The 13131-nt window shown below is 34.8% G+C and overlaps 1 protein-coding gene across 3 annotated transcripts in view; it reads right to left on the bottom strand.

Annotated features, from left to right (window-relative positions):
* The window catches only part of LOC124366089 (sodium-dependent phosphate transport protein 1, chloroplastic-like), a 56643-nt gene that overhangs the window by 26485 nt on the left and 17027 nt on the right, over nucleotides 1–13131 (bottom strand). For all 3 annotated transcript variants that reach the window (XR_006922776.1, XM_046822350.1, XM_046822337.1), the window contains exons 5-7: nucleotides 12752–12889; nucleotides 6111–6315; nucleotides 1718–1862 (exon numbers count right to left, since the gene is read on the bottom strand). Coding sequence is in view for 2 of the 3 variants with exons in the window: in XM_046822350.1 (XP_046678306.1) it covers nucleotides 1718–1862; nucleotides 6111–6315; nucleotides 12752–12889 (488 nt within the window). In the remaining variant the exon portion in view is untranslated. The remainder of the gene's footprint in view (nucleotides 1–1717; nucleotides 1863–6110; nucleotides 6316–12751; nucleotides 12890–13131) is intronic.

Here is a 13131-nt window from a genome sequence, read left to right as displayed (position 1 = left end):
AGGGATCACTTCTGGCTGGGTTTATACCTTCCAGTTGAACCCACCACTGGGCACAGCAAAAACCGATGTGTCACTTTAATCTGGGCAACCGTATGGATGTCCAGTAGCGGCACATCACTAACCGCAAATGTTGAGATTCTGGGGTTCATGGGCAATTCGATAGGTCTAGTCTACTGTGGAAGATGACTGTTGGAGTTGGTGGGGTTTGTTCCCTTACCTCAGAGGTTCTTGTTAACCTCAACAAGGGTGTGGCACCCCCTGCCTACTTTGACTGGAGAGGCTGGTTCAGAGCTGGCCTCCCCTTCTTCCGGGATGACTTTGAGATGTAGTGCCCTAATTCTCCTCATGGATCTCGATAGCAGGCGGCCCCCTACTACCTAACCTTACCCATCCTGAATATCCTATCACTCCGGAAGCAGCGCAAAGGTTCTCACAGGACTAAGTGCAATTTATAAGCTTCTTGTTCTAAAGAGAACAAAAAAAAAAAAAAAAAAAAAAAGAAAAAAAAAAAAAATCAAGAACTAAAAACTTGTTCTTTTTTATTTCATCTCGTTTAGCCTATATATGTAGTTTGTAAAATAAACACAAGTTTTTTTTGTACAATATCGTTTTTATTCAAACAACAACAAAAATAAAATAAACATGGCAATATAGATGTGTAATAGATTTTCTAAATACACATTTTTCTTGACAGTCACACATATGTGACGTCGGGTCTGCAGCAGATTATCACAACGCTGTGGCCCGACGTCACGCATGCGTGACGTAAAAAAAGAACCTTAGAAACTAAAAAAATGGTTAATATAGTAAATTAAGCATTTTTTTAATTGACATAAATTTTGAAAATATAAATGAGTTTTAACAAAAAAAGAGTTTCAGTCTGAGGTTATGGTAGTTTACTTTTGCACTGGCCTGTAGTGAAACTACACGTTTCGTATTTGGTCCACTAGAAACACCCATGCGTCACACATACGTGACGCTCGGTAGCGAACGTGTTAAGTTTATTATAACTTGTATTTGGTATTCTTGTGGAGAGATTGTTCATCAATCAAGGTGTTAACTGTCTAACTTAGTTACTGTAATCCAAATCTGCTCGATTATTAACCAGAATTCTCAAATTTGAACATGTTAAGGTAATGTTGTTAGAAAAATAAGCACTCTGAATGAACAGTGTTTGTAAAATTAAGGCAAATGATTGCACTGCCCAATGATATCTGATTGTCAATAATGGAAGGACATCAAGTTTATCACATTTTAATGTTGTCTCGTTTGCCGACCTATCCGGAATGGTAAATCAAACTAAGATCTATGGTGTGGTCTTCAAAATTGATTAAGCATGCACTAATAAATGACAAATCATCTTCAAGATGAAGGTGTATGTAGCTGTTTTTTGTTGTTGTACATTTTGTTTTTGTTTTTTACTTTTAGTTGTAGATCTAAACACTACAACCATACAACATTAAATGTGGTAAACAGTATGTCCTCACATTGTTGGCAAACATATATTACATAATGTTATACTCACTTTTACAAACTACATACTACTAATTTTTTAGATTTACTAGAGACAGACAACATCACCTAGCAACATGTAAAATAGTTCAAATTAGGTCAGTAACAGAGCAGTTACAATTGTAATAACAAGATTACACAGGTGACAAAATGTATTACTGTAGAAACTTTAACAAGATTTAATCAAAAGAACACCTATACTCACACGACAGCTGCCAGTAGGTTGTCAACTGCACAAAAAGCTAGAAGGAAAACACCTGGGCCAATGAGACCCACGCTGGTCATTAGCCTCCGGACTGACAATACGGACCAACGTCGGCTGACCAATGTGTCCGCAAAGTGACCAGCAACTAGAAGTCAAACAAAATATTTCTGTTAGTTTTTACCATACTCTATATTGCATGATTGTATAAGGGTATTGGTGAACATTAGCCTATGGTAGAGTATCACAAAGTTGTCACACCAAACAACTAATGAATACTGCTCAGCCATTAAAAAATAGAGAGACAACCTACTACAATATAAGATATGTGTTCTCAACTCTGACTTTGGCTTAAGTTGGAATTTAATAATTTCTCCTTTTAAATAATATTATATGAATGAATGAATTTTCTTGTGATTATCTCATTTAACAGACATTGACTGATGAAAAACATTATTCACCAATTCTGTGTTATTGACAAATCATATTAAAACAATTAATGAAATGTTCAAGACGATCAATGACAAACCCTTGTAATGGGACTGTTAACACGTTTGCTGCTGGCCACTGTCCAGACAGTACCATGCCCCTTGTCAAAACTGCAGACCACTGTCCAGATAGTTGCGCAACCAACCCTGTAGCACTCGACTATTTCACCTGTTACGTGCTTCAATCTTGCGGAAGGTCTCTGAAACTTTTCAAACTTGTTCTATACAAAGTATACTTACTTTCTGTTAACTCAGTTCCGTCTGGAAATGCGGTTTAACTGTCGGGACAGTGACAACGGAACATAAAACTTTTGGCTTGTTTATAGCTGCTATATAGCGGACAATAATTAAATGTTGTTCCTAATTCCTCGTTCCTTTGTTGAATAAACAATGCGCATTAAAACCTAGGCTTTTTTACGAGTGAATAAATTACTAGTGTTATTAGTAGTGTTTTCCGGCGTGTTTACTAGTATTAGTTTTGTTATTTACGCGGATGCGGCATAACTTCCTTTATTTAGAATGGATGAACAACCGGGTCCAAATGGTTTAGGAAGATCTTTCTCTGGCGATGATTCGGAAGTTATGTTTTCTACAGATGAAGAGGAGTTCGAATACATAGTGAAGACAATGATGATACTCCACCTGTACGGTCGCCAACCACCAGCGGATTGAGGCAACTGGATACTAGAAGAAATCAAGGGTTGTTGGTTGACGTACCTGGTGATGGTAAACCAAGTGATTTTTTCAATTTACTTTTAGATGTAATATTGCTGGAAACATTGTGAAATTTACAAATCAAAACGCATTCATTGTATTTTTTCCACTGGCCTAACCCTTAAATCAAGAATTGGACAATGGAAAGATCTTACTATGAATGAATTGAAAACTATCATTGCCTTGTTGTTGCATACTGGAACGTTAAAGCTACCGAGAATCCAGGATTACTGGAAAACATACTGGCTGTTATCGGAACCAAATGTTTTTCACAGTACATGAGCCATGATAGGTTCCTTGCTATTTTACGTTGTATCTATTTTTATTCCCCTTATCAGGCCAATGCTGAAGATCGCCTACAAAAGGTTCGACTCTTGATTGATTATTAATCAGAAAATGAAAGATCTGTACTATCCCACAGAAGGAACGGTCATTAGATGAATGTATGGTGTTATGGCGAGGGAGATTGTTCTTTCAGTACATCAAAGGGAAACGACATAATATTGTATTAAATTGTATACCCTGACCGACCCACATGGGCTAATTTTAAAGTTTCTTGTGTACTGCGGTGTAACTGATGAAGTAGGTGGGAAAGGGCACATGGCAAATGTTGTATTGCATCTATTGGATGGCAAATTCTATAACACTCACTCAGTATGTATGGACAATACAATACAATAGCATTACACTAGCAAGTAAGATTCTTCAGAAAGGTACTTATTGTACGGGTACTATGCGATCAAACAGAAAGTATATACCAGATGAGGTAAAAGAAGCATGGCTACAAAAAGGTGAAAAAATCGCAATGTACGGAAACGGAATCATGATTGGGAAGTGGAAAGATAAACAGCAAGTGATGTATATTTCAACGGAGTTTGAAAATGAAATGGCTACTTATATCAACAGAAAAGGTGAAGAGAAAGATAAACCCAATCTTAAAGTACAACGCGTTCATGAAAGGCATAGATAGGTCAGACCAAATGATGGCCTATTACCCATCAGAGCGAAAAACTCTTTGCTGGTATAAGAAAATATTTGCACATTTTCTCCAAATGATCATGACAAATGCCCACCAGCTCCACAGTAAGGTTCCTAATTTGCAAGCCAGAAAAATATTGATGTATGAAATTTCGACTTTAAGTTTTAGAGTCATTCCTCCCCTAGAAGGAGGAACCAGTTTTACCACTACCATCTTGGCATACACCTACAAAACTCAGGCTTCGTCCTGACAGCAATAGGTTGACAATGAAAACATGCCGAGTGTGTACCAGAGAGAGTAAAAGGTCACAAACAAGATCTGTTTGCTTGGCATGTGTGGGAGAACCAGGTCTTTACAATGAAAAATGCTTTGACATCTTCCACCGAAGACTGTAAACTGGTAACAGGGAACTGTAAATAGTGTAAATAGTTTTTGTGTGTAACAAACGGGCTCTTACATTATCCTTTGTAAAGAATATGTGTTATTTTTCATATTACATTTATTCAAACAATATATCTCTGTTTTTTTGTGTTGAGTAACCACGCAACAGCGTTGTACCATGCCACATTGTTATACTTTTATACGCTATGTGTGGGACCACTGTCCAGACAGTTCCGTTGCTTGGAGACAGATCCAGTGAAAATCAAGGTCATCTGGGGCATGTCTGATCCTTTTGGATATTACTTATGACAATTGGTAAGTTATTACGATTTTTATCTACTTAAAAAAAGGCCTATGCCAAAAGTGTGGGACACTGTCCAGACAGTCCCGGCCATTATTTACGTGTAAGCACGTAATATCATGTAATATACTTGGTACATGTTTTTAAACCATAATGAATCAATATAAGCCCAAGTGAACGAAAATCACGAGTTCGAATTATGCTGCATATCGGGTACATTATGGGGAATCTTTTGCCGCAGCGAACGTATTAAGTAATGGAATAAACTAAAGTTTTTCAGACAATATGAATACAAAAAATCACAATGAATTTTGTGGTTTAGAATGATTCATTATGACAATCCATCTAATTCAACAATAACTCCCTTACCTAACATGTATTGTTTTCACATATAAAACATATAAACAGATATTTTCAACAACATGCTGTTATAGTATACAAGTCTTTTAATATAACCTACACTGTAGATGCTTCTTTCTTATTGGACTTTAATTATTAATTAATTTGAAAATCAAATACTCCAATAATTACATTTTATTTATTTGAGATCTTCCGCTTTCAAGGAAATCATCATTGGTTTTCTTTCTTTTCAGCTACGTGGGGATGATAATGCTTTACTGGAAAATGATAGGCCTCAAAAAATAAAATGTAATATTGGAGTGATTGATTTTTAAATGAATGAATAGTCCAAAATTAATCCATGCTTCCAACAAATTAGCGGCGGCCAGTAAAGCTGGCCATACGAGCTCTAAATTATAAATACTGCCCCTTCAAGTGCATAGGGTTAAGTAGTATGCAGAAGAAAATAAACCAGAAGAACAATCTAACAAACAAAAATACAATCACAAAAATTGTCACCAATTAACAACAGTTTTTATGTTAGATAGCTTTGACACTATAAACTACATTAAACAATGATTATAAAAATAAAGTTTTTATAGTTAATTTTGAAAATACTGTAAACTTTTAATTTTTGCACAGATCACTAAAAATTGTGTTGCACTTTACAAATTAAATACATTAGACATAGACTGTGTATAAAACTGTATATGTAACTGTTCATAAGTTTACAAGTACACAAAAAGAATAAAATTTAAAAGAACACTTATAGGGCAGGCCTACTTCAAGTTTTTGGAAGACTAGCTTGAGTAAAAAAAAAAACTAACACTTCATCGATGTCTAACTAATGAGTTAAACTAACAAAAATACTCTCATAAGATTAACATTTGGATCTCTGGAAGCTTGATGGAAGAGCCCTATTAGTTTGATGTACTACAAACCCACAAAAGGCACATCTAGAGTGTAAGAGTTTTTGATTGATAACAAATATATATATATATATATATATCTAAAATTTAAAGGTCTAGATATATGAAATTGCCGTACAATAATAAAAACCTTTCAAAAAGTACAGATTAGTACAAAGTTTTAGTATATAAGTTGGGAGCCAAACTTGAAATCCTTTAACATTCTACATTATTAAGGAAAGGAAAAAAGGGTGCATGGAAATTCAGCTATTCCGATACTGCATACCGATGCCGATGAGGCTGTTGATGATGTATGGGACAGCGGTGAGACTGATACTCTCCTTGTTGGCACCCAAGTTGCGGCTCAAGTAGGTGGGCAGCCACTGCATGATGATGTAGTTAGACCAGTTCATGGCGAAGTGGGCAACGTATACGGCCCACAGAGGCCAGTGACACATGAACTCTGTCCAGCGCACATTTGTGTTCGTCACCTATCACCACAATGCCTGTTATTAACTTTCCTTAAGAATAGCCCAGTTTTCTGAATCTCTAATATTTAACACGATTTTGATGATATAAATAAAAATGCTGGGCTGCAATGATGACAAATACATATATTTTTTTGTGGTGGCAATCATCACTTTGTGTAAGTGACACAATAACAAAGCGACACAAGTTTTTTCTTCCACCAAAAAAAAGTTTTGATGAGATAAGTCTATCCAATCAGGAAACAGGCGGGTCTCCGATACCTACCAAGAGATGGTATTTGTGTCTTGATTAGATGGAACTGGGCAGTTGGTTTTTCATCAATGTCCAGGAACCTGTCTGGATAAGTAGTACAAAGATAATATTTAATTTCTTTAATTCTATTTAAGTACCTAAATCTAAATGGCTAATGAATTTATCTTTTAAATAGGGACGGTTATGGGTCATGCCAACTGCAATTGTCAGTAACGAGTTTTAATAATTTATTTCATTGCTATGAAACTATTCAATTAATACCAAGTAATAGGTCTTGGCAAGTGAGAGTGAAGATAGAAAATAAGTAATTAAAATTCAATTTATTATTTGTAGTTTCTCGTGTATTTATGAGTAATTTTGAGAATTTAGAACAGTACTACATCAAAAGTCAATAGTTGGCTTTGATTATACATGGAAATTGGGAAATATTCATCCATAGACTAGCATGCACCATAACTGAAGTAGGCATAAGCCTTGATTATGAATCCTTTTGAGAAGATGAACTTTTCAATGCTATACATTGTTTCCGTTTGAAATCCATTGACGTATGTGCCACCTAGCAGCTAACGCAAAAAACAAACGCTATTAGTGATTAGCGAGCAGCGCCAAGCGGAGTGTTGTAGAACCAGTTCAGCGTGTGCAGTTTAGAATATTGTTTCAGAGGCCTAAAACGGGCAATAGCTTGTAGCGAAAGAGCAGGTAGACAGAGCCAAGTAGTTCAAACTACCACCGACAAGCCCCGAGCATTTCCAGGTAGGCAAGGTGTCAAGGAAGAGAGGGGCTGATGGGTGAAGTGTGGTTGAGAATCTGGTGGCGATAACCACATAAAACATACACTGGCTGTTCATCACACCCATCCCGAAGGGATGATATATCATCTCAGAAGGATTCATAATCAAGGGCATAAGTCACAAGGTGAAATAGTTTCTTATATTCCTACATCATATTTTATATTTGTTAACATTCACTTTCATTACTAATATTGTTTAACCCTATGGAGACCAGCCAACTACATATTGCTGTTAGGTAACTACATGGAAAAGACCAGTCTGATACAGGGTGTTTCGCGAGAGGTTGGCACAACTTCAGGATATGATAGTAGACACAAAAACAAGCAAAAAACTTCATATGAACATATGTCTTATCTCGTTTTGGTTGGTGTCTGCCTGTCCATATATGAAAAAAATCTCAGAACTCAAAGCAAATAACATGAAACTTGGCATTTATGTTAAGCTAATAAAAGGAACAATACAAAACATGTAATTACGTATTATCACTTTTCATTTCAAAATAGCAGCATTTTTAAATTTACAAACTTTATTATCCAAATCCTACAGAAAAATTGCAAGAATAACTATTTGTTTCAAATTTAATTACAAAACTAGCGATACCAAATTTGTTTTGATCAGTTGAGAAATAAAATAACTACATCAATTTTAGTTGGTCGGTGTTTATGCTATCTTATTAGAATTCTTAGAACCAAGTATTATTTCTTTATTTATTGGTCATTGCATCCCAACAGTTGTTTTTAAATAAAATATAACATGTACAGGTATGTGCATAAGAAATGTTGTTTTTAAATACAATTTATATTATATTTATATACAATTAAGATTTGAAGTTACAAATGCTGCTCAATGTAGAACATTGGAATTCCTTGGTCTTTCAAAGATCCCAGGAGTAGCCCTGATGCTGTTACATCCTCCTTGCACCTGTCTTAGCAATTCTTGTACATCTGAAGCCTCTGTTTCATACAACTCTGTTTGTATTTGACTATACCTATGATTAAATAAGGTATCATTGATTTTAAAACAATTTTTTTAATGACGTTTGAAATACAGGTTTTTTTATTGTTTACAGCAATAAATGTTATTATTATTACTGTAGACTTAAGGTGACAGTGGCATAGCGAAGGGGGGGGTCCAGGGGGTCCGGACCCCCCCCCCGAAATTTTAAGACATTAAAAAATGAAGCATGGAGCAGGAGAAAAAAGGACAGTTATCATTACTCTTGTCTATAAACATTAAATTGATTGATTTAATTGATTAAAGTGACCGTTGTTAAAAATATAATTGTCCTTTCGTTTAAATCATAAAGTATCAAACGATACTTTTGGGCTCGGCCTTTTGGATAGTGTAGTGTAATCACGGTATTTCTATAGGGCGCGGTCACATGACGTCTCAAAGTAACCTGAACCATAACACGGCGAACAGTTTAAATTAGCGACCACTTCGTTCAAATTCGTCTTGGGGACGTAAAATGACCGCTTAGAATAATTCTAAGCGGTCATTTTTAATTATTAATCTACGATGTTGATTTTAGGTGTCATTAAACTGTAGACATGTATATAATTATCGAAAAAAAATTTTTAAAAATCACTTTTGGTCGGAAAATACACTTGAAAAACTCTACTGATTAGGACTTCAACTAATTTGGACTTCAGTGATTGAGGTAAAAGTGGTATTTTCGGTTGAGTTAGGACGTCGATTTTTGTTATCATTAAACTGTACACTGTACCTATATAATTATCGAGAAGAAAATCACTTCCGATCGGTAAATACCGAAGAAAAGCTCTCTACAGATTCCAGTTTTAACGATTTTGGATTTCACTGGTTTAGTGGTTGAGGTAAAAGTGGTACTTAGAATTATGTTAGGACGTTGATTTTAGGTATTAATTCAAGGCCGACTAATACATATATAATTATCGAGAAACATAACAATAAAATTACTTCCGGACGGAAAATACCGAAGAAAGGCTCTCTACAGATTCAAGTTTTGACGATTTTGGATTTCACTGGTTTAGTGGTTGAGGTAAAATTGGTACTTAGAATTATGTTAGGACGTTGATTTTAGGTATTAATTCAACGCTGACTAATACATATATAATTATTGAGAAAAAAAAACAATTAAATCATTCCCGGTCGGAAAATACCGAGGAAAAGCTATCTACAAATTCAAGTTTTGACGATTTTGGATTTTACTGGTTGAGTGGTTGAGATATAAGTAGTACTTATAATTATGTTACGACATTGATTTTAGGTATTAATTCAACGCCGCCTAATAAATATATAATTATCGAGAAAAAAAAATCACTTCCGATCAGAATATACTAAGGAAAATGAAATAATACCTCAGTCAGTGAAATCCAAAGTAGTCGGAACTTCTTATCAGTAGAGTTGAATTAATACCTAACCTAATTCTAAGTACTACTTTTACCTCAACCACTAAACCAATGAAATCCAAAATCGTCAAAACTTCAAATCTGTAGATAGTTTTTTTCGGTATTTTCCGTCCGGAAGTAATTTTATTGTTTTGTTTCTCGATAATTATATGTATTAGTCGGCGTTGAATTAATACCTAAACTCAACGTCCTAACATAATTCTAAGTACCACTTCTACCTCAACCACTAAACCAGTGAAATCCAAAATCGTCAAAACTTGAATCTGTAGAGAGCTTTTCTTCGGTATTTACCGACCGGAAGTGATTTTTTTTCTCAGTAATTATATAGTTAGTCGAGTACAGTTTCATGATAACAATAAATCGTCGCCCTAACTCAATCAAAAATACCACGTTTACCCCAATAACTGAAGTCCGAAGTAGTTGAAGTTCTAATCATTAGAGTTTTTTCATGTGTATTTTATTTCCGACCGAAAGTGATTTTTTTACTTTTTTCCGATAATTATGTACTCGTCTACAGTGTAATGATACAATAAATCGTCATTATAACTCATTCATAAATACCTCAATCAGTGAAATCCAAAGCAGCCGAACTTCTAATCAGTGGAGTTTTTCCGGTGCATTTTCCGACCGTTAGTTTGATCTGTACCCGAGCAACGCTAGAAAATTGCCCTCTTTTTCTAAAGGGTTTTCGGCCGTCAGTGGCCCAATGTCCCCGAAGGGGTATTTCATTTTCTCCACAGAATATAATTGTGTCAATTATACGCCTGAGTGAAGCTCTGTTTTGTTCTTCTTCTTTCTTATACAGTGAATGCAACATCATATTCGTGCCTTCTACTCGGCCAGAATCGAACTTCGTAAAGTTTCTGTAGCTATACAAGAAAATTTGTGGTACTAGAGTTGCTGTGAGAGTTGAATTTGCCAATTAAATCTTTCCACTTTCTATAAGCGTAGTTACTAAAGCTCCATATTTTTGGTATTTACCTTTTACCAGTGAACTCATTGGTAAATAACACACAAAACGTCCCCCGGATCCCCGGTTTCGGACCCCCCCCCCCGAACGAAATTTCTGGCTACGCTACTGTAAGGTGATCTCATAAAAAATAATCCAGTAGGTTGAGGTTCAGTTATCTAGCTGGCCAATTTACAGTTCATCCAAGCCCAATCCATTTCAGAGGGTGTGTGACATTGAGGTAAATCAGTCACAATATCACCATCATGCATAAACTACATGTCTTCTCTTGTAGCACTTTGAATATCATCCAATAAATCTGGTAAAGTTGTTCTAAAAATTGTAGGTAAACTTTTCCACTGAGATGGGGTGGAAGAATACATGGCCCAGCAAGTGATCTCCAAGTATACTTTTAATATGGATACCTAATCAAAGATTCGTGAGGGATTCTCCCAAGTATACATGTTGTAAGAATTTATTGTATCATCTCTGGAAAATGTAACTTCTTCTGTGAATAACATATTCTTAAAATGATTTAGATTCTGAATATGACTTGTAAGTTGCCAATTACAATATTCAATCCTTGCAGGGTAGTAGTTCCTGGACTTCCCTGAACAATTTGAAAAATATCTTCTTAATTTCATGGTTTAGTTCAATAGCCCTTTCTTTAATAATGGTCTCAATCGTAACTGTCTCTCTTAAATGGTAATGAACAGCTTCAAAAGTCTTGGGAACAGGGATATGTCTGCCAAGAAACTGCTCCATGTATATCCTCAGTGCTTCAGCACTGTTTTTCCTAAGTAGTGCCATATGCTAAATGCATATCAACGTACTACTTACTATCATATCCTGAAGTTGTGCCAACCTCTCATGAAACACCCTGTATATAGTCGATATGATGAAGTAGTTGAAATGACATGTTTATCTTTTTTTATTTTTTTTTTTTTTTTGTCTGAGGTCATGAAATTTTGTCTGCGAAGCTTCACTGATTATTTATTCTTAGTGCAAAAAAGGCCTTATAGATGGCTAGTGAATTTTTTACTTCTCTTTGTTTGGTGTTCATTACAAGCTGGCTATGCGCATGGCATCTGCTGACGTGCTTAGTTGAAAAACCATAGAAACAATATTTTATACTAAATTTGTCTGAAACTTTGTGTACTTGTGCTCTGTATTATAGATTTCAAATTAAAATATTATATATATATATATATATATATATATATATATATATATGGCAAAAACAAAAATACACATTTTTGTGTCTACATTTTTTCCTAGGATGAATACATTGGTCTGGTCTTCAAAAGGTTAAGGTTATTTTGTATCCAAAATTAGTTTTTCACTTACAATGCCATTAAAATCAACTTTAATTTTGAATCAATAGTTCGTTTTGTAGCATAACAAATAAATTGAAATTTCTATATGACTGTTTATTCTTCTGATAATGTACATGTCACAATTCTGATCAATAATCAGCATTTAGTTTGATACCCTTAATTCACATATGGACATTGAAAATAAGAAATTATCATTGCTTTTGAAACTAAAATTTTGCTGCCATAAGATTTGAACAGCTTTACAATAAAATAAGGCCAAAGCCACCTGCTCTTCTCCCTTGCAACGATTGCCATCAAGAGTTTTGTTTCAAATTATTAAGTGAGGCTGTTACGGAATGTGCTTTATTTTCTTCCCCAGTCTTTTTGTGCAGTGGTTGGTTTGTACTTCCACTGACTACTCTGACTCTCAGGTATATACTTGAATTTTTACATAAAACCTGCATCAATCATGTATACGAGTTCATCATCACATATTGATTTGTGCTTGCTTAACCTTTATCATAACTTTTTTATACTTGAAAAAAGGATGGATTCCAATCCTTAAAATACAGAGTTCTATTTTTGTAACACAACAAATAAAAATGTCCTAAATCCTGTTATTGTTTCAAATTATTCATGAACGTCAAAAATTTAAATAATTTTATTATGATCTTAACGACTTCTTATGTCTTTAATTTGTGGATAACTATTGTACATTGGTGGAGTTAACTATTACTTACTTTTGGTACAAACAAGGGTATTTCGTCCTTGGTAAGTGTCGTGCTATCATTGTAGAAGACGAGCCAGATGAACACCCAAACAATACCCAGAGTGCCGAACAGGTAGAAACTTGTTTGCCACGTCAGGTGGGGGCAAACCTAGACCAAAATTTCATACTTAACATAGTTACATCAGCTAAAAACTAATTATTTCTTAAATCTTGCACTTACAAAATATGGATAGCATATTTATCAAACTTTTTATTATCATTAATAAATTGGCTTTACTTTCAACTACACATAATAGACAACACTTTACATAATATTTATATTGGTATACTAGAGATCTCACCAATGCGACATTTGGAATGTTGGAAATGATGTTATCTATAGCTGATTGG

Source organism: Homalodisca vitripennis, chromosome 1 (assembly GCF_021130785.1).
Source record: "Homalodisca vitripennis isolate AUS2020 chromosome 1, UT_GWSS_2.1, whole genome shotgun sequence".
Taxonomy (NCBI): domain Eukaryota; kingdom Metazoa; phylum Arthropoda; class Insecta; order Hemiptera; family Cicadellidae; genus Homalodisca; species Homalodisca vitripennis.
Note: the sequence above shows the minus strand (reverse complement) of the source record. Positions and strands in the feature narration are given on the sequence as shown.